The sequence below is a fragment of the Pelmatolapia mariae genome, linkage group LG5 (assembly GCF_036321145.2).
Source record: "Pelmatolapia mariae isolate MD_Pm_ZW linkage group LG5, Pm_UMD_F_2, whole genome shotgun sequence".
Classification (NCBI taxonomy): domain Eukaryota; kingdom Metazoa; phylum Chordata; class Actinopteri; order Cichliformes; family Cichlidae; genus Pelmatolapia; species Pelmatolapia mariae.
The window spans coordinates 22,765,136-22,792,983 of NC_086231.1; the positions used below are offsets into that span (position 1 = coordinate 22,765,136).

Consider the following 27,848-nt stretch of genomic DNA (forward strand, 5'->3'; position numbering starts at 1 on the left):
CTACTCGAAATCCCCCTGCTGAGTGAATGAATCTGAGGTAAAGCCCTTCTTCTGTGCGGACCCCTAAAGGCGCGTGAAGGACCCCCGAAGGATCTCAGGGGCCAGCAGTGAGGGGCAGGTGAGGGAGGTCGGGGGAGGTGAGGGGGGGGCTGTCCTGCCGCAGCAGCAGCACCACTCGCCGTCGAGCAGCGGGACTCCAGGCTCTCACTTCCCCAGCTGCTGACGTCAGCTGGCAGCCTGGGCTGTGCTCGCCGCTCCGGACATAGCGCCGAGAAAAATGCTGCTCTCCGTACCGTCAAGGGCAGGAATCAACCCATACAACGGCTATAACAGCAGAAACAGCAAAAAGGTAAACGCTTTCGGGATTTTCCCCAATTTTCGGCTTGTTCGCCCTGCAGGGCAACACGCCTGCGTCTGTCGCGACCAAAAAAAAAAAAAAAAGGGAGAGAGAGAGAGAGCGAGATAGAGAGAGAGAGGGTTTGTGACAGTGAGCTGCAGTGTCCTTGAGAAGCTAAACGAGCTGAATTTAACTTCAGACTTCGTGGAGTCAAATATTCAGCTTAAAGAGCAGGCCCGCTCCGTGGTGTGTGTCAAGGTGGGAAATTTCCTTCTACCGCTCGGTCCCTGTCACGCTGGACGCCTGGCTGTTTTATTTAGTAGTATTTGTGTGCGGGTACTACAAGCGGGGGATGTCGATTATGGCTCTGTTCACTCATTTGAGAAAAGTCAATGGTGGGGAGCAACTTTTGTGGGTTACTGTACGGTGCTGGGATAGCGCGTCAGTGCCTGGATGGTGTTTGTGGAAGTGGGGGTAGGGAGAAACGCAGGCTGAGAGGGAACATGTTACAAAATGAATTCTGCCTCTTCCTCCGTGAGAGAGCTCCGGACACAAGTATCTGGTGTTAAATCAGGTCTTCATTGTCTCCGCCGCCGCGTAAGTTAGCAAAGTTTTTTTTCCTCTTTCCCTCGTTTCCCATCAGAAAGCGGAATATGCCCCACCCCTTAAAAAATCCCACCAGACCCCGATGACTACATTCCCAGAATTATGAATCGCGCTCTCTCTGTTGCGTTCACTGTTGACATTGTCACTTTTTGTAACCACTACGTGAGGGCAAATGTAGCCTGACTACTCTGCTTCGAGTAGTACACTATACACCGTAACAGAAGCCATTTAAAATGAGCAAAAGTGGCTCGATACAGTGAAGTAGCAAAGCTACTTTTCGAGAACTTTTCGCTTCCTATAATCCATATTCCAGAGTGGTGTTTTTGTTTAGTCACGCAGACCTCTCCCTGTGGACCCTAATGACTTCTAAGTGACGGTAAAAGCTTTTCCTTTGAACGTGAAGGCATCGCGTTGTGATTTTTTTTTTCTACATCCAGTAGAGTAATAGTGGTTTTTCATCTCCTGCTGATCTTCCTGCATTTCACTGAGCGTGTTGCTGTGAGCTCCTGAACCCCGAATGGCATTTTGAAAATGTGTATTGACATATTGTCTCTCTGTGATCGCGGACTGCTCATCCTACCAGATCTGATGTCAACACTTGCGCTTGTCTGGGGCAAATAGCTTAAAATGTTTGGGTTGTGCAGGCTCAAACGCAATTAGCGATTTGTTTTTGATGCAGTGGCACTGAGCTGTTACTGAATAGACTTTTAAATTCACTGCTGTTACTAGGTTGGGCTTTATCTTGTTTCTGACAAATGGTTCATTCTCTAAACTATCAACACCCACTTTATTTTTTAAATTTTTTTAACACCACTGGGGACTAAGAGATACTGTCAAAAGTTTTTTAAGGAAGTACACAAGTGTGAGCAGTGGAGTGTGTGCATGTCAGCACTTTCAGTTTCATTTATTTAATTTGGTCTTCTAGTGACATACATGTACACAACAGATCATGTGGCAGTATTTAATCGGCTTCATTGCGTGCATAAGCAGATATTTTGGTGATGTGCTAAATTCTTGTGGGAATTGCCAACACTATTTAGATTTTCCACTTTCTTTCTCAAAAGAATTCAGATGTTTCAAAATGTGCACTGGGAAATTAAGACTAAATTTTTCTCATGTGTGTTGATGTTTCAAAAACTATATGATTGGTGTTTTTTAATCTCATTTTCTTAATTTTATTATTAGTGTACATCACTTACAATGCTGGTAATCAGGAAATTGAAATGTTTTGGGCTTTGCGTTCGATAAGTTTAACACAAGCTTTCACCTGATCATAAATGTCAGCTGATTTTCCCTTGCAGACGCCAAATAAAAGGCCTTGATTATATCTTTTGCTTCTGCGAGTCCGCTACGGTCCACTTGGCTCAAAGTGACTTAAATTTCATCATCAGACAGTGGGTGTGAAAGTCCATGTGGATGCCTGCATGTCCACCAATTTTTTTGTGACACACAGGCTTGTCTGTTTGGTTGTCGGGTCTCTACTAGCTGACCGTGTCCGAGTATAATGAAAGCTAAAGATGACATCTGCCTTTGCCGGGTGCCTTTGTTTATCTGTTGCGTTAAGTGTTGTTTTCAAAAAAGGGTGCAAAGATGATTTGATAAAGAGCTGGAATACTCTAGAGAAGTCCAACCCATGTTGGCTTTTTAAGACGGACACCGATAACTGATGATATTAAAAATCCATTAGTCTCATAAATTGATTGATTGATGATATTTTTTTTCTTTCTGACGCTTGCGCCATTAAATAATTGTATTAAATTTTGTTATGTGTAGTTATTTATTTACTAGTTGTGCCTGACTCAGATGAAACATGTGTGCTGACAACAGGGAAGTGTTCTCCTGTGGTCAACTCATGCAACATGTACAGTCATAGGACGCTTCACGAGTGTTGCTCTCATCTCTACTTAGATTTTCATGAAATACACACAAAATACATATCAGCATTAAATATTAGTCAAATTTGTTTTCAAATATAAGTATCAGCACTTCTTTTAGTTAATATATTTGCATCTGAATTAAATGTGTGATACTCAGTTGATTTGAATTTCCTTATCTGTGTTTTCAGTGCATAATGATTAGTTTCAGACTTCTCAAAAGAATAATTAAGGTGAAAAGGCATTAAGCAGCATGTAAAAGAAGCTTAAGGCGTAGGCAAAACATTTATCCTTCAGTTGCTTTAGTAGTATCAAGCTCCTCTATGTTGGGGAGCCAAAGTTCACAGAGAGGTCAAGTTCCTGTGTTTTGTTTCTCAACATTTCCGCGCACCTCCTTTCATTCTTTTGGTCCCTTGCTCACATTTTGCCATACCTGAGCTATACAAGTGCATCAAATAAGAAACAGAATGAGAAATAAACCCATTCACAGGGGTGAGAAAAGCGCTCTTTGTGTGAGCACGGTGATTACTGAGACTGACTTACCGACTGCTAAATGGCATTTGGTTACTGTTGTGCTTAAAGGCTGCTGCTCCTCCCCTGACTCAGCACCTCATTTCCTCCTTCAAATAAATAGAATTAATGTTCTCAAATCAAATTTGGTCGGTTTCCGTGTAAAGCTTCCTGCATGGAAAAATAACAGGAGGCGGCTTGTCGCTGCTTAAGGTATCGTGAGTCTCAGTCAGGGCGGCATCGAATGGCGTGGGTTTTTTTTTTTTTTTTTGTACTTGTCATTCACATTTTTGTTTCCCTCTTGGCTGGAGACCTTTTCAACAGATGTCAGCTTAGTGCTGTGATTTAAAGCTGTGGATGCCTCAACATTGACTCTGCTAAGTCAAAGCACAGCTATGTATATGAAAAGAAATCAAAGAAATCAATAAAACACATTGACTGGAGCATTAAATTGACACACGGATAGAAAGGTTTGCTCTAAAAAGGCCATTGATGGAAAATAAGCAGATGTGAAGTCTCAAATGCATTTCTGACTCGGTAGTTTGATCCTTTTACACATGAACTCCAAACGCTTTCACAAGTATTCATTCCTGAATTCAAGCATTATGTAAACCAGCAACATTTAAGTGGGCATGTTTAGCTTTGTCATGTTACTCCTTGATAAGAGTTGATGTAAGTAAGTTATGCTAAGGCTTCCAGACAGATGGTTATTAAATGCCTGTACTGGCAACTGATTTTACTTTGCAGTACTGATGTTTAAAGAAAACTTCTCTCACTGTAACATTGTGCTCAGAGTAAACTGGGTCATTTAAGAAGTTTGATTTTGTTTGGTACGGTGTGTTCTCTCCTTAACGTGACTGTGGAGTTTTTAGTCGCACGCGGAAAATAGTTGACCTGCTCAAAATTCCCAAAATGATTGCACTAAATGCACTAAAGAAATAAAACATATACAGACCAGCATCCGATGGAGGGTTTATGCCACAGTTGCCATTTTTACGTTTCTGTAATGTTTAATTCACCGGTATCTGCAAGTTCTTTGAAATAAAATTATTTTTTTCAATGCTAAAATCTAATTATTGCTGTTATCCATGGATTTTCCCCATGTACTGTTTTACAAGCAAAGAACGGAAAAAAATGTAAAGATCATTATTATTGTTATATTAGGATGACGTATTACATTCATTTACTTACATTCCTAAACAGAAGAATTCGTTTTAGTGGTTGAATGTTACGCTTCATTAATTTCTGACTGAGTCCAGTACGCTAGCTCAAATGTGGCTATAACAACATGACTTCAGTTTATTATTTGCGTAATAAATTAAATAAAATATCTAGTTTTACATTTTTTATTGACAGATTTGTAAAATATTTTAAAAATCTAAGCCAAACTAAATTGTTAAACTGTATTTGTGTATTATAGTGAATAAAAAGTCCTTTCCATTAAGCGAGCTCTTTGTTTGATGCCTGTTGTACAGTGTAATTGTAAAAAAGTAAATAAAAATAATGCCTTAAAGAATAAAGTTAAAGAGTTAAAGAATAAATGGAAAGCCTCAGTAACTCTGGGAGAAATAAAGGGAACAGTGATTGGGGTTAGTCGGGATAATAAAGTGACATGTAATCACGCTTTAATATGATAATTAGAACAGCTATCTTTAAATAGTAAGTTAATTGGTGCAGCATTATTGTGTTTAGCTTATTGAGTCAAGCACTTTACAGCAACCCAGTCTTTGCCCCCCCCCATACTGAAGGCAAGGTAATTTTAAAAATAAAATTAGAATAATAAATGCCTTACACACCTCATTTGTTTTAATTTGCAGCTTAAGGACTGACCTGACTATTTATGAAAAAAGTAGTAGCGCGTATATGAAAAAGAGGTGATACAAGCTTTTTTTCTCTTTAAGGTGGATTAGCTGTTATGATAATAAACATGTGTGATCTCAGCAGTGAGCAGAACCACTGTGAAGATTTTGCTAGCCACAACTGTGCACACCTGGATGTAGTGCGTGAAATCACAGTGCAAAGAAATAGTTTTGCCACACAGCTGTGGTGGGGTTTTCTTTTCTTTTTTACTAGAAAGAAGGTAGAGCGAACTAAATGTTCATGAGGATTCATTTTGATACATTACAACTGTGCGCTGTGTCAAACATGATTCATGTCCTCGTTCATGTCATATTTTCCTGTCACTGTGACAGGAACTGAAACCAGCTGATGTCTAGGAGGTAGAAAGCAGGTGTCTGTCTCAAGCTTAATTCACAGTTTCATCGCACACAAACATGGCTCAATTTGTATTTAAATTTTTTGGGTACATGTCTCGCTGCTTCATAAATACGTTCCATGCAGTCACATTAAATGAGGGCCTGAAAACTCTCTGTGGTTTGCTTGGCTGTCAGTCATCTGCGTAACCCTCTCACTGACACAACAAAGTTCTATACTGTGTGCCCCGACACAAACACGTTCACTTTAATGCATATTAACTTTAACATCGTTGCTGCTCAAACACTGACATGCTAATGCTAGAAAATAGCTACACCCAAAGGCTTTAGTTTCCATTGATCAATTGTTTTTTGAAGTCTGAATGAGGGGAAAAACATATTGGGTGGCTGTTTTTTTTTTTTAAATTATACTTATTATTATTTGGGTACTTTTTACAGCCCACACATTTACTTTGTTGTGGAGTCTTGTTGCTTTCATTAATCCTATTTTCAGCAAGCAGTAGGCAGCTGTTTTCAGGCAAATAATCTCTTAAAAACCCACAGTACATGACTTGCCCATCCCTAAATGAAGGATAAAGACAAAGATTAAAGTAAATATTGGCAGGGATTAGGGATGTCACAATACCACGATTTTAGTGGGTACCAATAATCAATTAAATGAATGCGTTTCAACTGGAAACCTTTTTATTTAAACAAGAATGCACGCGTGTTCTGACGCAGATCGAGGAATATGGATCAGGATTATTTATATTGTATTGAAATCAGCCAATCCTTTATATCAGACACTACTGAAAAGGTATCAGAAACTACTCCACACGGTTGTGCGTACAAAAAAACCCCAGCTGTTTTGCTGCAGTGAGTGTTTTTTTTTTCTTTGAACTCTTCTGTACAGCCACCTTTGTCCTCCTGGCCGCATGCCAGGTATATGTTTATCTGTCTCTTTGTTTAATGTGTCAGATGTTTTGGATCAGTCCCTGGCCGGAGTGCCAGCCGCATGAACCGGCCAAGGTGAACAGGTAGAGAGGGAGACAGAGTCCTTGGAGAAAGCACAGCTGTCAGAAATCCAATGCCGAGGCCTGCACCGATGCCAGACGCTCTCTCTCTGTCTCACATTTTGTTAGATCTCTAGCTGAGCTCTGGCCCAGTGTTTGAGAGTATCCGTTTGCAAGCTCTCCATCCTTTGCCACCTGACCCGGCTTGAAAGCCACGCAGGCATGTGCATTTGGCCTGTGCGTGCGCACATAGGTGTGATCAGCGACAATAAGAGACAGACAATTCCAAGATTAATAGGTGCCTATAAAGAGACGAAAGGAAGGGGAGCGTTGCAGACTGAAAGGAAGGAGGATTCAGGAACGAGTCTGGACGTGAGTTTGGTGTCCCTGTCACCTGGTTGGAATGCAGAGCTCCTCATTTAGAAGGCTGTGTGATAAGATCAGGAGCAGACACACAGGATTTCCTGCCTACTGCCATACTGTCACTCACCACTTTATGAGACGTACAGTCCTGTTCTTATCCTCTGCTAACATGTACAGACTGTTTAACCTTTTCATAGATACCTGTTTTATGTTCTTATGATTATTAGCACTTTTGTTTTCTGGGACGGAGCGTTCCGTTGGGTGTAGATTAACTGTTACATTTTTAGTTGTATGGTTTTTATCAACATGGCAAAGAAGAAAAGATGTGGTTACACACATCGGATAACTCTTCCGGAAGGTTTGTTAATGCTTCAGAAGGATCTTAGGTTTTGAATTCCCATGACTCATTGCTCTGGTCGGTCCTAAAGAGAGGCGGATGTAAAGCGGCAGCTCAGCAGTGTAATTCTATACACGCTGGAAGCTGTGTCCTCATTTAGTTGGACTTTAAATCTGTGCATTAGCATAGAAGTCGGCTGCCATACACAGGCAGTCATGGCTCTTTCTTGCCGGCAGGACATGGGGAGGTGGGCAGACCGCCCGCAACCAGGAAGTCCATGGACTTCTGTGAGTCAGCTTGAGAGGCGGAGATTTAAAAATAAAATAAAATAAAATAAAAGCAGAGGTGGCGTGAGACTTAAAGGGCGGTTGAAGAAGGTGCACTCATGTGACACCTCGTGTCAAATGTCTTCAGGGTGTTGGTGGAGGATATTTCTGACACAATTAAACCGTTAGACATGCGATTCAATTAGGTAAGACGTCTCACTTAAGCCAGTGAGCTGTTCCTGTGCGTGAATCACCTCTGAGAGTTTACTGTGATACAACACATAAAATGCGGGGGTACGTCTTTGATATTTTGAAAGATTAAAGGCAGGGTTAAATGCTAGCAGTACCCTATATTTAAAATAGACACTTCCTTCCAGCGTCAGAGTCTTCATACAGGTTTGCATAAAAATAGAGGAAATGGTTTTATTTATAGAAATGTTCTTGATTTTTATCTTTGGTCCTTAAAATAATCTATTTATATTTCCAGTCTCACAGAGAAGGAGAAATGCAGCGACAGGACTACAAAATATGATTACTGCAATAACGTGAAAGCTAATTACCAACCGTTTGAGGGGGGGCTTTTGAAACTTTTTTATTTTTCAGTTTAATACTTTTTCCTTCTATAACAATTTACACGCACACTTTAATGTAGGACCCAAGAGAGAAAGATTACACGTCACCACTATAACGTGACCGAGCATCAACTGCATAGTTACAGCACCGTGAATTTAAAGCTTTTTGCAATAAAGAGAATTTTCTGAAAGCCTGACAGAGAGTTACTTCTGCGCTTCAGTCATCTCTGTCTGATTGTTAATATGAACTTTTATGCAGCCCTCTGGGCACATTTTTAGCCTTAACAACGCTTCAGCGGTATGTGTGCGTAGTTAGCCGTGTGACTGCAGACCGGTGATTTAAGGGGTGTTGTTGCAGTGATACGCTCACTGAATGAGACTTGGCATTTTGGTAAAGAGAGTTTGAATGAGATTATAGGCCTCTGCTGTCCTCTTCTTTCATTCACAAATTAGCTGCCTGCAAAACATATTCATCAAGAATTTCACTGTGACAATATAGGACGACTCCTGTAGGCAGACTCGGGGTGTATTTGTCCAGCAGAATGTATTTTTCTACTAGGCCTAAAAAAAATCAAAACTAAGAACGCAATACTGAAATTATTCAGTTGTTATTGTTCCTTTTCACTACTACGTTCCAATTGCAATTGATATATAGATATATGTACACCAATATTAGTAGTAGTTGTTTTCGCCAAATTCTTTGAATGTGAAGTCTAACACACTTGTGAACATGTTTGAATATCCCTGGAATAAAAGATACAACGAAAATGGACAAAAGGGAGGCTGTGCTTCCATCTCATCTACCTGTCATGAAAAAAGTCTACATTCAAGCTTAAGTCGGTGGTGGAGTAGAGGGTCATTGCTGTTGTGAAAGCTGTGGGCAAAGTAGAGGTCAGAAGGCCTGTCTTAAAGGGACCTCACGCCCTTATGGATACTGTCTAATTAGTGGAATTGAGTGATGCTGTCGGTGATCCCGGTGCGACCGTGTCGTCCTGCTGGGCCTTTTTTAAACCCGACCAGATTGATCGGCGAGCCCTTTTTATTCCTCTGTCATGAAATAAACCCATTGTCCTCCTGCCCAGCTTCACAGAAGCACCCTGCTGAGCTTATTTAGAAAGCATGCTTGATCTAATTCGTTCCTATACAACAGCAAGTTAAAGAAATTGGACTGTTAAATTAATGTGATTGAAGTCATTTTCCCACTGCAGACAGCCAGTTTCGCCTGTTCTGGTGAAGCTGGTGTGCTCTGTGTTTATTTCCCCAGTCATGTTTGGAAAAAAGCTACCAGATCTATTCCTGGAAGGAGAAGGTTTTTTTTTTTTTTCTTCACTGGCAAAGTGATAATAAAATCATATTTATTCCATTAAAATGAAAGCATCTGCACAGTTACACAATCTTTTTGTTTGATATCTCCAAGGAGAGCCACGGTCCCACAGAGAGATTAGATGATGCACTTTTTGTTGCGCAACATCCGTTTCATGGTCCTAGCTGTGAGTCATCCATTAGTTTACAAGCAGAATTCACTGCCACTGCATCCTTGTAGAAAACAAACCAAAATAAGATAATAGCTGAAGTAAATGTCAAATGTTTGGCTCATGAGCATGTTTGATCATATTTTCTAATAAAGTGATAAACTCCAAGTTTATTAATCTCTTTAAATTCCCCTTGTTTCTGTTTACATTTGAGTCATTTCTGTAACCACATATCTGTCATCAGACATCAGCCGATGGGGTTCTCAGACTCATAATTATCGTGGATTAAGCTGATCCCTGTTTTTGCATCTAGCCGCTCGGGATCTTGTTAACCCTTTAACCTTAATGACTGTTTGAGAGGGGAAAAGATTACACTGTTAAAGTGAAGACTTCAGCGAGTTTCGGGAGCGAAAATAAATGCAGCGTTGTCAGTGTCTCGTTTTTGACGTATCTGCTTTTTTTCATTTGAGGTAACACGAGGCAGCGAGTTGCACTACAAAGTAGACATTGTTAACATCAAGGCTATTATTTATTTCTGCATCATGAGACTAACTAAATGTTGGTCTGAGATCTTTAGGTCTTTGGTTTTTGCACCACAGGATTTTTTTGTGTGGTTCCAGAAGTTAAAAAAAAAGGTTACCGAACATTGAGAAAGCATAAGAGGCCCCTTTTCCCTATGTGTGGAGCAGTCGGCCAAGAGGCCCCACATTCCCCTCAGAAAGCGCTATTGGTGAGTGTTGACATGAGGGCTGTGTGATATCACTTTTCGCAGCTCCCACATAATCATCTGTTTCATGCAGGATTACTTTCCATTTCTCCACATCTCTAAACACGCCTTTGAATTTTCACACTTTTAATAAAAACTTCAGCGTACTTGTGCAGTTTCTGCTGGCGTTTGAGAATATCAGCGATGTTTATTCCTATAAATGTTTGTGCACAGTAAAATAATCGGTATGTTTCTTTCTTGCTGCAGCAGACCTATGTGTCCTCCGGCCACCAGATGGCACCCCCCAGTCCCAACACCAACAGTAGTAGCAACAGCAGTGGCGGTGGAGGGGAACAGCTGAGCAAAACCAATCTGTATATTCGTGGCCTCCATCCGGGGACCACGGACCAAGATCTGGTCAAGCTCTGCCAACCGTAAGTCATTTTTTAACTTTTGGTTATTTTGTACGTAGCACAGCAAGTCGAATTTTTATAAAGTTATAAAATCATCTTCTCTCTCATTTTTTAAGTTTGAGATCTGATACCATCTATCTATCGTCAAGTGGAACAGAAAACTATAGGTCGGCTGGGGTTAGCTTTGGAAAACATGAACACAGGATGAAGGAACAATCTAGCTTGCCTTCATTCCATCTATGAAAGCCTCGCCTACCAAAAACACTGTATATAAAGGATTAGACGTGACCACAGTGACATCACTGATTGATAAGCTAAGTTCTGTTTCAAGTTTCAAGCCGAGTGTGCCATTTTAGCTTTTTGTAACCAGTCACGAGTGCTAGATAGATCTGACTGTGAAGCTGAGGCACTAAAACCACCTTCACAATCCTACTGTTGACCAAAAAAAAAAAAAGACAAAAGGAACATTGTGCTGTTTCCAGTATAAGTGGAAACTACTGACGGAGACCATAAGCCCATCAGGAAAGTGCTATTTGACAGCCACGGGGTGTTAAACAACCAGACTTCTTTTTGCAGCCACCTGCTGGACCTTATAAAGAAAGCACTTCTTCACTGGCTTCCTTTTCCAGATGTGGAGGCTACCTCCATCTTTTAAATACAGCCTTTGATTTTACACACACAGAGAACTAAAAATGGATACACAATGGAGACTTTTTGGCATCAACTTCACACTTTTTCCAGAGTCTAATTTTCACTGTAGCCATCGTAAACTAGATGCACTAGGCGAATTCTTGTTTGTTTCTGTATGTAGACAGAAGTCCTACTACAATCTGTGATATGCAATAACACTGTTCTACTGTGTGATGATTAGATGACAGTATGACTTGCAATACAACGGCTATACAGTTCAGTTGAGGGTTTTCCTTAGGTTGGTGTGGGGCTTACATTAGGTGTAGATGCTGTTGCTGTGTTTGAACGGGTGCAGTGATAAAGGACTCTTGCTGCTTTGTGTGAGATAAGAAGCTGCAAACACATTAGAGAACATCCTGCAACGTTTCTCTGATTCCTTTAGCTGACATGCTGTGTTTGCATCTAAGTCTTGCAGTGGTAGATGAAGCCCCAGACTTAATGTCTCATGTATGTAGCAGTCCGTCCCATGGGCCACGTGTGTGTGTGCTGAGAGTGAATGCGTGGTGCACGCCTTTCAGGTTGAATTTTCTTCATTGCACATGTTCCTCTCATAACAATGAAGAAACCGAGACTTATCTGTCGGTGCTAGTGGACACACATGTGCATTGAATGCTGATTGGGGCCTTTGAGGTGCTGCTACTTCTGGCCTTTAAACAGAATCAGGTTAGCTGCTAAACTAAGTTTATCCTAACCTAAACTAACATATTCTCACTGTTGGAGTTATGATGGTGTGCTCATATATACCAAGGTGTAACCTTAGTTTGGGTCTATGAAGCACTTAAAAATGCCTGTCTTATTCACAACTTTGTGTAAAAGCTGTTTTGTGTTTGTTAAAGGTAAATATGATTTGCAAAGTAAGTCAAACTCTAAAAGGTAATAAAACATACAGGCATGCAGTGGTATTTCCATAATAAATGCCTAAATGATGTTCAAAGGCTGCATGGAGCTGGTGATGTTTCTGAGAGTCGTTGTTTCACTGTTGTTTCCTTATACGCATGATGTTGTTAGGGCAAAAACATTAATATTTATCTGAATGTTCAAAGGTGATTGTACTTTCCATGTTTATTTGAACGCTTTTTGTAGGTTTATGGTTAATGAATAAGTTGGAGAAAGAGTCATAAGACCTGTGCTGTCCGAAGCTGTGCGCTTCATCAGTGGGAGGCGTGAAATTAAATTCATGCCTCCGACCGAGGCAAAACTACATTTTTCGGGGGGGAAAAAAATAGCTCTTTAGGCAGGAGGGAAAGAAAAAAGGTTAGTTGTGATAAGGGTGAGTCTTATCACAACTAAAGTCAGTTGAATTAATCTTGATGGGATAGGTGCTGAGATAAAGAAAAGAAACTTACAATATTTCCTCATTTAACTTTGCATTTTCTTGAGAATTAGTTTAAACTCAGTGAAGCCAGACTTGTACACCTGGAAGCAAACAGCCTAGCCAGTGTAGTTAGCTTTATAGACAAGCATGCAGATAAAAACACCCAAACTGGTTTTTGGCTGCTGCAAGTGAACTTCAGCCCCACATCCATCAGGGCTCTTTCACAGTAAAAGCACATCTCTGTGAAGAAGCTTACACAACTTCTAATTAAAAATGCCCGGTAATATTTCCAACATCACAGACCATCCATCTTTAAAACTTTGATTTTAATCATCCTGACCATACAGAGAAAAGTATCAGAAGTATTAAAATCCACAGGGAGAATTTACTTGGCTTGTGACCACACACACACACACACACACACTCATGAATTGTCGTGTGTGTGAGCAATCTAAGAAGATCAGAAATGTGCAGATGTGAAACACAGGAAGTTTGAGTGTTAAAGAGATTTACAGAGAAGCCATTGTGGATTGGCAGAGAAGTGGAAAGAGGACGGAGACTTTAGAGGAGGGTGGGAGGGCTACTGTTGAAGGAGAAACTTAAATGAGCGGGGAAAAAAGTAGCATGGCCTGCTGGGAAAGAATGTCAGATGACCATATATGGGTTAGGGCTGTCTTTTAAGCCCTGTTTCCTCCATAAGTGTGCTTGGTTGGTGTTCTCCTGCAGAGGAGCCGAGGTAAGCGCAGGGTCACACAGTCAGTGCCCGTTGACCTTTTAAACTCTTATAGCATTGTTGTTGGGGAAGTCATAAATGACAGCTTTTATTTTTATCTTTGGTTCTAATTAAAACTCAGTGATCAGTAAGTCTTAAGTGGGTTTTTTAGATTTTTTTTTAGTTTAAAGGTATCAGATCGAAACCAGAAAAAATAGAGATGCCTAACATCAGTTTAACCAGTTTTTTTTAAGCACATTTCTATTGTCCATACAACAAACATAGTAGTTTCACTGTGCCTAATGAACTCACAGCAATGCCACTTTGGTTTCTAGATAAGTGATAGTTAAGTACAATTCAAGGTCAAACTCACATTTATTTCACCTTAATGTTGTTTCAGTCAGACAATATTCATACCTCGAGTACTGACATATAATCCACATTATAATAAAAATATTCTTGGTTCTCACCTAGACTTCACTTATATCTCTCATCTACATTTTGCTCTTTGCTTGCAAATGTCAGACATTTTTGCTTTTTCCTAAATAATCAGACGCTAGGTGACAGGTGACAAAGTACTTTCTATAAAAAGAGTAGTGGATAAACTTAATGAAATTTGTCTCAGAAGGATGTGTGTGCATGTGTGTACGGGATCTTTACTTCTGAGGCTTTATATCAGTGAAAAGACACCGCTATAAAAAGAAACCAGTGGCTTTCAAGTCTGTTTTAGTTAAAGGGGACTGGTTATTTCAAATTTCCAGCTCCTTGTTTCTATTCATGGACCTTGCTAGATTAGCCTGGCATGATTCAAAGTTCAAAGAAATCCTTAGTGCAGTCCCTGAGGTTGTCCGCTGTCTGAAACTTGCAGTTCTGTTAGGTCCGTGTTTGTCAAAATAGGATTATTATGACTTCTGCAGGCATTTTTCTTTTATTTGGCGGTGTGACACTGTTCTGTGTAATGCCTAAGACAGGGAAAGCAGCAGCACCACCACAAATGCTTCATGTAACATAGCAGGCTTCATTGACAATGCACATGACATTGATTAAGTCAGCAAGAGCATGAATAACATGAAAAGGAGGAAATTAGGCGGAGGTGGGTTGCAAAGTGTTTTGCAGAGGTTGAGCCATCAGCTGATTTGGGCTGGCCACCCTCCTATTAAGTCAACTTCATTTGACTGGCTACCTCTCATAAACACAAGGGTTGAACTCCAGGTGGGTGGGGCTGCTGCTTTCATAGCAGAACGGTGTTTTACCTTATCGTGATTATCCACTCTCATTAACATCGTAGTAGTAGAAAAAATGCAATCAGAATATTTGTTCGGAAATGAAATGTTGAACTGCACAGGAGCCTCAAAGTAACCAAAGCATCCTGTAGTACAGAGTACGGCATTTGCATCCAGAATAAAGTGATGTAGAGGTAAAACACAGCACAACATAGAAATGCTTGAAGTATAATTACATGAAAATGTCATTGGACACATTCTGCAGTTTCTCGAATGGCTGTAAACAGCACAGCACAAGTTCAGCTTTGTATACTAACAAAAATCCACCATAAAATCAACTGTGTCCATATGTGAAAGCCAGAGGTCCAACTGTAAAACTTCATTTGGGCTTGAATGGGTTACATTATATCAGGGGTGTGTGTACATTCATGCCTAACAACCACTTTGCAGCTGTTAGATGACACTGGGACAGTATAAACATAGCCTGTGTTTATTTGGTAATGGCTGATGAATTATTAATGCCTGCAATAAGGAGCTTTTCTAGCACTATAAACTGTGCAGCGGAACTTCTAGATTATTTTAATTCATCATAATCGAAATGCATATATAAGTTTATTTGAATATCAAACTTAGCACACAGACATAAGCTAATAAGGTCAATGCAAACATTCAGTCATGCCCCACCGTGGTAACTGGAGCGGCGCCATAAACATTGCTCGTATATATAACTTCTGGTCTGTGCATTTAGGGCAAAAGTGGAGGAGTAGCGTTGTCTTTAAATTGAATTGCCAGTTATTACCCACGTCTCTGTTGTGACCATCAAGCCTGGTCTGAGTCATGTGGTTAAAAGTGCACTGAAACGAGGCCGGAGTGTAGGACCCAGCAGTGTGCTACCATGTGAGGGTGGAAAAACAGAGAGAGAGAGCGGGACGTGGTGGGAAGGAAGGAAGGCGAACTGGAGGGGTGAAGCATCAGGTTACAGTGTACATTCCGCCCAGACGCCATGTTGCCCAAACAGAGGAGCACCAGCCTCTCTCACTGGGTAAATTCACCAGACAAGGGCAGGTCTATTATACTGTAGTGCTGATGCACCGTCTTACAACACTGCATTCCATTAGTCTCAGCATGTTGCGTAACACTTCTCATTTGCTGCCTTTAAGGTGATTTTCATACTATCAATATTTATGTGGCTGGATGTATGCAGAAACTGATTTTCATCTTTTACTGACTGACTTGTTGTGCGTCTCTGTTGACAGCTGTGAACCGAAATGACAGGTTAAGACATGAACTTGTATTTCGCATGCTATATTCCTTCTTTTGTTTGTAGATGGGTGGATGAGAATGCATTTTCCTGAAAATTAATATCCCAGTTTGAGAGTCTAATGTTGCAAGTGACAAGATGTTTAAGCTGTATTTAAGTCAAAAATACCCTAGAGCAGAGCTGTATTTAGAAGAGAGGTGTTAGTGTGTTAGTCTGTGTGTGTGTCTGGTAAAGACGGGCCTGGAACAAATTGTTTTTGGCCCTGGGGTGCCGTCCCCTGTCCTCGAAAACAATGTCGGGGAACAGAGTTACTGTACGGCAGCCTGAACAAAGACACGAGGGAGGAGTCAGACGAAGGTTTCGGTGCTTCTTAAGATCATTAAATGCACACAAATGGTTGCACAAAGGATTTTGTATTCGTGTTTACACCTGTAGTCTGGCAGCCAGGGGAAATTTATAAATGTTGGCATGCATGTGGTAGGAGCAGATTCCTCTTGTTGCCTCATTGTAACCTTGTCTCGTCATTGATCCTGTATTCTGTGTTCTTGTCTCTTCCCTGAAGGTATGGCAAAATTGTGTCGACCAAGGCCATCTTGGACAAAACTACCAACAAATGTAAAGGTAAACTCTAATAATCTTTTCAAAGACTGGGTTGTCATGCTTTTTTTTTTTTTAATTATATACACAGTTTTTTTTTTTTTGAATGTCATTTTTAGTCATTCTTTGGCTGTGGAGAAGCATGCCATTTTGTGAAAAACGCTGTTTTCCTGTATTGCCCAGAGTTAGATGGGAACATCCATGTAGCTCATAAGGCCTCAGTCACATAGCTCTAAAGACTCCAGATCAGCTGGCGTGTGCTTGCTGGAGTTTGCTGATTGCTGACAAGCAAAATCTGTTGCGAAGAGGATGCACCACCAAAAACCTCGCCAGATTGCTTTGGTCAGTAGCAGACTGCCACAGTCACCAGTAGTTTGCACAGAAGACATGTACTTGGCTGCGAACCCTTTGCTCTTGGAGATGTAGCGAAACTTGAAAATGTGCAATGCAAAGCACAAATGGAGAATGTTCACCTTACAAATAAAAGTCATGCCTCAACACTGCTACCAACATGTTTCAAAAAGTGCATCTTTTAGTTTGAAGACCAATGTTCTCAGTGGAAGGATGGCTATCGAAAAACTTCCATTCTTAAGGAAGGGAAACATGGAGGAAAGGTTGAGGTATGCCACATTACACAAGAACTGGACTGAAAATCAGTGGAAACCAGTTTCATGGAACGATAAATCCAAATTTTAAATGTTTGGTTCAAATTGTCATCATAATGTACAGACAAGGTCAGGAAAGAGGTACAACAGTGAGTTTTTGGAGCCAACTGTAAAAGACGGTGGAGGCTCTGTCATGGTTTGCTGCTGCTTTTAGGCCAATGGTGTTGGGGATCTTGTCAATATTGATGCAATTTTGATTGCAGGAACGTACAGACATATGATCCACCATGCAATACCATCTGAAAAGCAACTGATTGGCAACGGCTTCAATTTCAATGACAGTGATCTCAAACACGCTGTCAAAGCAGTAGAAGCATAACTGGATAGAAAACACTCAGTGGAACACTATCAGTCATGGATTGGCCTCCCGAGAGCCCACACCTCAGCGTTATTAAACCACTGTGGGATGATCTTGACAGAGAATGAAAGAAAAGGCAGCCGACATCCAAAGAAGATGTCCTTCAAGAAGCCTGAAGAACTATTACAGAAGACTACTTAAATAAATTACAGCTTGCGTAACAGATTCAGCTTGTAAGAATAAAGGTACTGACTTTCAAGCTTGTTAGAATTGCTTGCACATTTCAATGAATCACTGCACTCATTTCCCATTTTTCCAGCAAAATGTTGAGAAATATGGCTCAACACTTTTGTAGAGTGCTGTATTCAGCAAACGCATGGCATCTTTTCATGTACTTCCCAATGTTACAGCATTTTTACCATCAGTTTGTCTGTTTTACAGGCTATGGCTTTGTGGATTTCGACAGTCCAGCAGCAGCACAGAAAGCTGTTACAGCTCTGAAATCCACTGGGGTCCAGGCTCAGATGGCTAAGGTAAGAATTAGCCAACTATCTTGTATCCATCTACCACGTGTTGCTTCCAAGTTTACCAGCCACCATTAGATTTAAACATGCCTTTTTTAGCCCATCACCCAGTCTTGTACCCTTATTGATCTTCAGAGAGCCATCAGCTCAAGAGTCATGGCACCATTGCTGCGCACGTACACACACTATCATGTAAAAGGTTAAAAACTGTTACATGCAGTGGCCTAATTGGCAGCGACTGTGCTGTTGGAAAGGATTCAAAGTAAACTCTTGTCTATAGGGAGGTGTGTGTGTACAGTGATGCACAGCCCAGACTAGACCTGCAGAAACAGTTTGCTGATCATATTTTTTATTGCTTGTTCCTCCGCTCTGTTCGGTCTCCTCTCAAATCCTCATTTTGCCTCTTTCTTCACTGTCCTCCGCACTACCTCCTGTCTCCTTCCCACTCACGTACTTCATTTCTGCACTGTGTATGTTACAAACCTGCTCCTGTTGTAGCACTTGTTCTGAACTCTTTGTCCAAGTGTCTGAAGTCAAAGCTACTCTTGTCGGCCCATTAAGCTGATCCCTCTGGCTCTGAGGCTCCCCATTGAAGGAACCCAGGGGGGAGGGTGCCACTACACCCGCTGTCAATGGGGCAGGCACAATGGACTGGCATTGTCCATCGCCTGGGCCTGGGCCTGGGGGAGACACCAGCACTTAATACACTCCACCCCGGCGTCCCTACCTCCTCCCTCAATCTTGCACCCAAACAGACCCGCAGCAATGTAACACCAGGGTCTCCCTCAGAGCAGCGCTGGAGAACTGTAACGGATACACACTGCCAGCTGACCTGAAACAGTCCAGTGCAACTAAACCCTGAGTCGAAGTTCACTGAGCCGCTTCTGTAAGAGTGCCATACAATCCTGCGTATCTTTGTACTTGACAAGTGCAACTGGACACCATAACCTGACTCACCCAGACAGCATGTGCTCAGTGAGAGGTGTTGATAACCACTATATAAACCCGCCGTCTCAGAGTCAGTGGGTATTTCAGGTCAGCAAAAAAAAAGAGCTATAGTCAATGGTAATATTAATATCAAGGACAGGTTCACCTGCCAGCAGCTTCACCATGGCTGCTGCAGTGTTATTCACAAACACAATGAACCACACCTTGAACTAGATGTCCTTAGAGTGTGTGCTAAGTCCCTGAACGGGCCACCCCAGCCTCCAGGCTGCAAGCCCAGAGGAGCTGCGTGTGTAGGGGCAGCGAAACAATGGCAAAGTTAAAAATAGAGCCACCCCCCACCCCACCCCCTCTGTTTTTTCTTTTTTCTTTTTTACTTCTCAGCACCTCCCTGTTTGAACTCAGACGTCATCACCCACACGCTGCTCGACACACAAACAGCCAAGCGAGCTAACGCAGAGACACACCTTAACAGACATGGCTCGGTGAAGGCCTGGCACAGACAATACACGGTGACACCTCAGCAAATCCCATTCATGCGCCTGAGCTGCGCGCGGCAACATTTTAATACAGCAGGAAGAAAACTGTTAGAATATCAAACCGTCTGCTGTGTGCGCTGGCCGAGCTAAAAGGGAAAACAAAAAAAGGGAAAAGGGGTGGAGTTTTTTGTTTGTGTTTGTTTTGTCATATGGCTTTGAATACCATTACTCTCAGCTGGCCTATGACCCCTGCGGTTTGCTCCTCTGTTGCATAATAGCTGTGTTAGCAGGAATGACGGCAATCACAGAAAATAGGTTATCTCTCCACCAGATGGCTGAGAGTAGGAGATACTCACGTAGGCTATAAAACATTTAAGATAGCTGTTGACATACTTTAATGCCATAAATGTTCTCAGGAATTCTTCATTGTCAGATCGCCACCTCTGTCAAATGTGCCCGAACAGCTTGGCAAGTATCTGAGGTACTGGCTGTCCTCTCCTGGTTGTTGCTTGGATCAGTCCAGTCTAAACAGTTGTAACTCGATTTGCCTCGCTCGCTGACAGCTTCTGACAGCTTCTTCTCCATCCAAATTTAAAAAGCTTTTGTTATTTGTGGTGTGCAGAGCTGTCTGATTGCATGCAGCAGGCACTGAAAAGAGGAGATAAAATGGTATAGAGAGCAGCCTGCTAGTCAGAAGACACCCATCTGTCTTCTTTTCTAGTTTCACTCTTTTTCTGTCATTCTCCTTTCTAATTGCCCAAATGACTGCAGAGGCCTGGGTAGGTCCTACCCTGCTAGTTTCCTCCTTCCGTAACAAAATATCAGCCTTTTGAGTTATTAATTTCCCCCCTCTTTCTTCGCTCTCCGTTTTTTTTCCTTCCCCTGTTTTTTAGCCCAGCCTCTCTTTTTTTTTTTTCATGGTTGCCAGGCTCCTGTTGCTCTGTGAACTCTTTAACTTCATGCCTGGCTTCCTGTCTGCTTCTGCATAGTCACACAAGGTTTCGCTTTCAAGCTAGTGCCACCAAATGATCTCTCCTCTTAATTTACTCACAGCCATCAAGATCTCTTCATTAGTCAAAATTATACTAAAAAAGCACGACTCTCTACCCCTGTGCACAAATTAATATTTTGCAAATGTCAGAGTGGTTTTTTAGCGTGCACGTAAGGTTTTTCAAATCCTCCTCAGCTGTGGCAGTGACACATAGAAAGTGGTGAGAGATTATTCAGGGTTTCCCTTTATTGGTCTGTCACTAATTGCTTAAAAACATTTCAGCAGGTTCTGTTACTAAATTATGCTTGACACGGTGCGCAAATGTAATTTAATCAATTTGCCAAGTGCAGTGGCAGGTGTTGATGGAAAGACGGGTCGCACTGCTGCCTACACAGAAATTTGTGCCGTGTGGAAAAAAAGATTTTTGAAAGTGACAACATTTTTCTATTTGCAAGAGTGCCAGGAAAGTGTGCTGAAATATATTTTAAATTTAAGTCGGAGAACTTCACGCTTTAAGAAACTGTAAATACTTGATTAAAGCAGCGGCGTCTGCACCGACACGGTCGCTTTGAGATAAATAATAAAAAGTCAGCGCCGCGTTTCCTCATTCAAAGCTTAAAAAGATGGACGAGTGAATGGATTCTCATTTCTCACTTTCTGTATAGCAACAGGAGCAGGACCCCACCAACCTCTACATCTCCAACCTGCCCGTGTCTATGGATGAGCAAGAGCTGGAGAGCATGCTCAAGTCTTTTGGCCAGGTCATTTCCACCCGCATCCTCCGAGATGCTAATGGGACCAGCCGTGGCGTCGGATTTGCCAGGTCAGACTGTGGCGTCGCATGGTGGTCCATCGTGTCTTGAGCACATTTTCTGTTATGAATTACATGTAATTTGTGCAGCTCTGGCACGGACCAACCGAATGCAAACAGTGCTTCTCGAGAGGGATTAATTTTAACTCTGTCTGGTTTTTCAGGATGGAATCCACGGAGAAGTGCGAAGCCATAATTCAGCATTTCAATGGCAAATTCATCAAGACTCCACCAGGAATACCCGGTGCGTGGAATGTTTTTTTTGTATTATAGAAACCTGATACTGTTGTAAGTGCTGGAGCTGAGTGTGTTTTCTTCCCCACTGTGATCAGTGAATTCACTCTCTTGTTTGACCTGTTGCTTTCTCAGTACCCACAGAGCCCTTATTATGTAAGTTTGCAGACGGAGGTCAGAAGAAGAGGCAGAACCAGAGCAAATATCTCCAAAATGGAAGACCTTGGGCTAGAGACGGAGATACGGTAATGTCTTTTTTTTTTCTCCTCTAAAATTATGGAGAATAATCACTTTAAGTACATACTGGAAAGTTTTGAATGTAATCGTCCACACTCTGTGCTAGCAGACTGTTTTAGTAAGTACTGCGCCGGTGTTTGCATGACCTCACTGGTTCTGAATCCCTTTTTTGTTTTCCCAGGGAGGAATGACGCTTGCGTATGACCCCACAGCCTTACAAAATGGGTGAGTGGTATGCACGGACTGACTAAAAACAGTCCCAGCCCTCCAGGAAAATAAACATAGCAATCAGAGACTGGTAAAAGGCTGCCCTCTGCTGGACATTGCAGGAACTCAGAAATGTCGCTAAATTAGCTGGAAATTGTCGACATGTTGCAGTTTCCTTCATGTTTTCTTCTTGTTGCTCTGTGTGTTTGGCAGCTTCTACTCCTCACCTTACAGTCTGGCTCCAAATCGAATGATTGCTCAGACTTCCCTCTCTCCCTACATGCATTCTCCTGTCTCATCCTACCAGGTGGGACTTTTCACTCTGTTTATATTCAAATTATTAGTAGTTTTTTTTTCTTTGTTCGTTCATTTTTAGCCCTGCTGGCTTTTAAAATCTGCATGAAAGTGAATCATGTATTTTTCTGTTGCTTTTCTGTACCGAATCCCTCATTAAGGTCACGTTACGTAAGTTAACATGTAGGACGGCTGCTTTCATCCAGGTTCTGTCTCTGTTCTTGTGACCTTTTTGTGCCAGCTTACACATTAAGGGCTCTGAGGGGACTGTGACAGCACCAGATGAAAAATATCGAAAACTAATTTTGCGATGTACTCCCGCCTCTACAGGTACACAACCCGTCCTGGATGCACCATCAGTCATACCTCATGCAGCCAGCTGTGAGTATCCCTCCTTCAATGCCTTCTGGTCTTTTCACTTGGCCCACAGGGCAAAAAAGCATAAACAAAAGTGTAAATGCAAAAAGTGCTTGAAGCAGGATATTCAAATCAAAGTGTCACGGCAGTAACAATAAAAAGAACATAGTTCTTTCTGTTACATGGAAATCAACAGGAACAAGCGGCCTCAGTGGTCACACAGAAAGCTGTAATATTTATTGGATCCCTGATAGTTGTGATCTTTAAGCGTACGCTTTAAGCATTGACCTGCTTTAGGGAATGCCATTAATGAATTAGTCTCAATACTTTTTGTGGTTGTAATTACGCTGCATGTTAAACTGTACAATATATCTGTGGCTGCCCAGCATCGGTTGCATTGCTGCCACTATCCGAACTTGACCAGTGGCAGCTATGATTTGCATTAACCAAATGAAAGGAAAAATATCTTCTGCTGGGTCAACTTTTATGGAAAAGGGATCAGGGTGCGTGCCGAAGCCATGTGGAAAGCTTAAAGAGGAATGCACACCTGAAAGGGCTTTTGTTTCATCAGTAGATATCTACAGTTTTTTAATATTAAACTTGTACCAGTGTTATTAATAAAATACGATGAATGTTAACCTCTACTTTTTAACAAAATGTAGTTACTAGGTGATACATGTCACACTCTGGGACTGCATTTAGGTGTGTGTCTCTGTGCGTTCACAGGGTACAGTTATTACCCCAACAATGGAACATGCCATGTCCATCCAGCCCACATCCATGATGGGACCTCTCACCCAGCAACTAAGCCACCTGTCTCTGGGCAGCACAGGCACAGTCAGTACCAACAGACACACAAACACAATCAACTGTCCCTGTCACTAACGAAGTTTACAAGTGTAATTATTTGCGTGAAATACTAAACACACAGTCACAGATTTCATTTTCCTCCCTGTCTTCCCTACAGTATATTCCGGCCAATACAACTATGCAGGGGACCTACATCCCCCAGTACACCCCAGTGCCTCCTTCCAGCGTCCCAGTGGAGGTATGAAACGTTTCTTAATGTCTTAATGATGTTTTGTTTTTCCATGAAGTGGCTGGCTCAAAATGAAAACTCCTTTGTGGGACATACTGTGTAACTAATAATTGAACGTGGCTAAAGAAATTGACAAAAGTAATGGAGGTGGTTGTTCAAAGGTGCCAGCTGGCTGATTGAATTCACTCGATATCCTGAGAGCCTTTTTAAAGTGATCATGAATTTACCAGCTAAACCTTTAACTGCGGCGTACGTCCCTGTGTCTGTGAAGTCATTTTGTTGATGTGTTTTGAGATCAAAATGACTTAGCGGTGCTGTCCTGCCTTCTTTTTAATCTGTGAAACAAATGTGCCTAGTTTAGGTTGCACCTGCTCATTTTCCTTATTCATTCATAAATCTGCCAGATATTTGATTAATTAAAAATTGTCAAATATTGAAATATTGAAAAACATATGTCATTTTATTGCTTTATTAGGTAAACAGCACCACTTAAAAGTGCTTTTAAGAAGCAGCAAAAATTCTTTCATCGTGTTGATTGTCTGTTGAATGACTGATTATTCCAGGTCAGCACATGTGTTTGCTGCTTGAACCAAAGAGAATATTTCCAGCTGGGAGAACCTGTATAAATGGAGTGTCTGCTTCTGTTTCCGCCCAACATTGGCCTGAGTCCATACGTAACCTTTGATAACCTGAATGCAGCCATATGCGAACCTCAGATTTAAGGCTATTACCTAACTGGGCAAGCTTTTGCAATTTCTTTATGTCTTTCTTTATTTACTTTGGCAATCATTGTGCAGTCTGTGTGTTCCAGGGCTGTATTGTGGTAGATCCAGGCAGAGTGCTCTGCAGGAGGCCCTCTGAGCCTGTGGGGTGTTTTTAAGCCATTTGCTGAATGGAGCTCAGTGATAGCGGTGGTGGCCTCTTAGGTGACCTTGTGAATGAGAAAATGGATGATTTATGAATGAAGTACAACAGAAAGCACATGGAAGGGGGAGGCTGTGAGTTTAGGTTCACAGATTCTTTCTGTAAATCTAATATTTGCTCTTTGTGCATGCACACAAAAGGATAAGATGCATTTAATGTGATTAGGAAGGGAGTTTTAAAATATCGTCTGTTTCCTTTATGCTAACATCTGTGTGGTTGTCATGAATTATTAAGTTGCTAAACCTGACTTTTTTTTTCTTTTCTTTTACCCCAGGAAAACGGTGGCCAGCAGCAGCAGGTTGCAATGGAGACTCCTACAGAACACACAAACTACTCATACCAACACACCAAGTAAAGCTAAGGTAGGTAAGGTCGCTCCTTCCTGCAAATTACAAATATGTAGGCATTTGTAAATTGTTTAATTAGCAAAATTGTAATGAGCATGAATGAAAACATAAGTCGTGGTTAAAAGTGACACAGATGATTACAATGGTGAAAATATTACTAAGTTAAAATAACTTTTTTTAAGGAGGTTTCCACAAATCAAAAACTCAAAAAAATAATAATAATAATGGATTGCATTTATATAGCGCTTTTTGAGACCCTCAAAGTGCTTTACAATTCCACTATTCATTCACTCTCACATTCACACACTGGTGGAGGCAAGCTACAGTTGCAGCCACAGCTGCCCTGGGGCAGACTGACAGAAGCGAGGCTGCCATATCGCACCATCGGCCCCTCTGGCCATCACCAGTAGGCGGTAGGTGAAGTATCTTGCCCAAGGACACAACAACCAAGACAGACAGAGCTGGGGATCGAACCGGATGATGAACTTCCCAACCCCCTGAACCACGGTGACAATAAAGACATGATGGTCATTGTAGCTGCCTGGATGGGAGCATGTTTATGAGTGTTGTTCTTTGTATAGGGACTTTAAAACTGAGAAATTCTCTGTACACTCCACCTACATATGTGGTTAAACATTTCTCAGTTAAACAGCTCAGTTATGGAGCTGTTGAAGAGCAAAATATCAAATATTTTAAATGTAATTGTTTGTAGCAGTGCTACAAGCTGATCGCCTCTATGCCGCATCGCGTTGATGCAGTAAGCCAAGGGGAAGGAGCCTGAACTAAGCACCGAGTGTATAAATGAACATGCTTTTCCGAAGCTGGACATTATTGTATTGTAAATCCTTTCTTTAGCTGCTCTAATGAAAGATTATAACCTGATATTAGATCCTGGATTTCTAACTTTCATGAGCTATAAGCCATCAAAATGTGGAAAAACGCTGTGAATTTGTCAGCATACATGTAGAATATAAGGAGGATTACATTTTCAAATAAATAGCCAAAGAAGAAGATTTTCACAATATTGTAATTTTTTGAGACACTCTAGTATAGATTGCATAAAAACCTGGAATTATGAGTAGTTAGTTACGGGAGGTAGTTATATATGTTATCATGTCAAGAGTCAAACACATTATGGCTTCAGTATTTATGCTTAGAGGCATCAAGAAGAAGACTATGCCGAACACGCTCATAATATGAAGAACAATAAATAAGTTCTGTGACTCCTCCGGTTAGAAGCCTGTATGCTGTTTGTCATATCCTTGCCTGGACATGTGCACCACATTCAGAGCTGCTGCTGCCATGTTTAGATCCCACCCTGGAAGTCCCCATTCTTTCTACTTTAAACTATCCGCAGTGGTTACCAGATCTTCTCTGCTGCGTCAAAATTGCAACCCTCATGGTGAAGAGGTTGAAAACACAGGGCATGCGGTGAGTGAAGATTGTGCTGCTGTGACTAAAAAACATTTTCACGCCAGGCCGCAGCACGGCTGAGGCTGTTTGCACCGAGTGGTCGTCTCACTCTGGGGGACTTCATTGGTGCATTAACCGGTGATTGTGAAAAGAAAGAAAAGGAGATAACAGATGACGGATCATTTTCCCGAGGTGATAAATCACTCAAAGGTTTGAAAACTGCCTCAGCGGGAGCCAACTGTCATCACCATCGGCTTTGTCTGACACCAAGTTTATGTTTGCTCTGAGGCAAGTTTGAGGTCAGCGGGTGCTAAGAACAGACTTCCAGTAAGGCATCTAAAGATTGCTGCAGTGCTGGAAGCGGTCCAGGTATGCACAGTGACGCAACCTTAAACGCAATAGCAGCCAAACTGGAATCAGGTGTGGTTCGTGCTTTCAGTGATCGTAGAGGTAGAGGGTCACACCGTATGTATCCATCGGCCGAAAAAACTCAAATAAAATAAGGAGTAGAAAGGAATCATTTGATATTGCATAATATGATTTTAAAAGGCAAACTTTAGCTAATCATGTCTGCTATGGTCTAAAAGCATCTCATGCAATGTTTTCTAAACTATGATCAGTGCAAGTGCGTGAGTGGGTTTAGAGTGTCAACGCTGAGTCGTGTGTTTTGCAGCTCCCGGCAGGGTGGGGCCGAAGGCGCGAAATGAATCCAACCGAACAGGATTCAGCTGGAAGAGATCTGTGCTCCATACCATCACCAAGCAACCCGACTTGAACATGGATAACAAAAGGAACACGTGTATGCCTGTGAGTGTGTTTGTTTGTGTGCGTGCGTGTGTGCGTGTTAGTCTGTTGTTTGTTTGTTTCTGTGTTTTTTGTTTTGTTCTTTTTTGTTTTGTTTTTTAAAGAAAAAGGACAACACTTAACATCATCAGACTTTTCAGCTCACATCCTCAAGAGCTGATCAACCAAAGGTGGGAATCTTCTTCAAGAGAAGCTTTGATCTATTTTGATAACTGAAAAAAAAGGAACGTAACAAAAAAAGAAGTTTAAAAACTCTTTGGAAAAAAAAATTAAAAGAGGAGGAAAAGACAGAGCATTATTTTTGTGCACGTAATATAGCAAATTCTTATTTTTAACTGAGCATTCTGGATGTTTCAGAGTGATTCAAGGAAGAGTTGAAACACAATGTGTCTTTTTGATTTTTTTTTTTTTTGTAAAATATGCAAAGGTTTATTTTTATTTCCTGATGTCTGTTGTTGTTTGACATTCTATTTGCAGCAGCGGGACGGGTTGGGGTGTGTGGGGTTCGGGGGGGGGCAATTTGTACAGATTTTAAAAAAAAAACAAAAAAACCTTACAAACACTTCCGCTGGTCTGGTGTGTCGAGTCGCTCTGACTGTGGGAGGCAAACCGTTTAAAGCTACTTCTTCCTGTAACTGCTGCAGAGATTTCTCATCACGCACAGATGATGACAAACATCGACTGTTTATAGTTTAGTCAAATTAATTCTTCTCTTTCTTGTTTTTTTGTTTAACTTTAAATCATTCTTTCATAAGAGAACAAAAGACAATCAATTATTTATATTTATATTTGAATTATAGTTCTATTTTTTAGAGGTTTT

The 27,848-nt window shown here is 41.4% G+C and overlaps 1 protein-coding gene across 3 annotated transcripts; it reads left to right on the forward strand.

Moving 5' to 3' along the window:
• Window positions 1-234: 234 nt before the first annotated feature.
• Window positions 235-27,516, forward strand: LOC134627145 (RNA-binding motif, single-stranded-interacting protein 2-like). 3 transcript variants are annotated; one of them, XM_063473079.1, is made up of 14 exons: window positions 235-349; window positions 10,516-10,682; window positions 16,425-16,483; window positions 17,864-17,955; window positions 21,027-21,184; window positions 21,337-21,416; window positions 21,542-21,651; window positions 21,825-21,868; window positions 22,064-22,157; window positions 22,475-22,525; window positions 23,228-23,338; window positions 23,469-23,549; window positions 24,739-24,826; window positions 26,898-27,516. In XM_063473079.1, the coding sequence occupies exons 1-13, from the start codon at window positions 278-280 to the stop codon at window positions 24,817-24,819; spliced, it is 1,200 nt and encodes a 399-aa protein (XP_063329149.1). In that variant the 5' UTR covers window positions 235-277; the 3' UTR covers window positions 24,820-24,826; window positions 26,898-27,516. The 3 variants fall into 3 exon arrangements, with proteins under 3 accessions (XP_063329149.1, XP_063329151.1, XP_063329152.1); XM_063473081.1 differs by having other exon boundaries at window positions 10,519-10,682; XM_063473082.1 differs by lacking the exon at window positions 235-349 and adding an exon at window positions 561-595 and having other exon boundaries at window positions 10,519-10,682.
• Window positions 27,517-27,848: the final 332 nt, after the last annotated feature.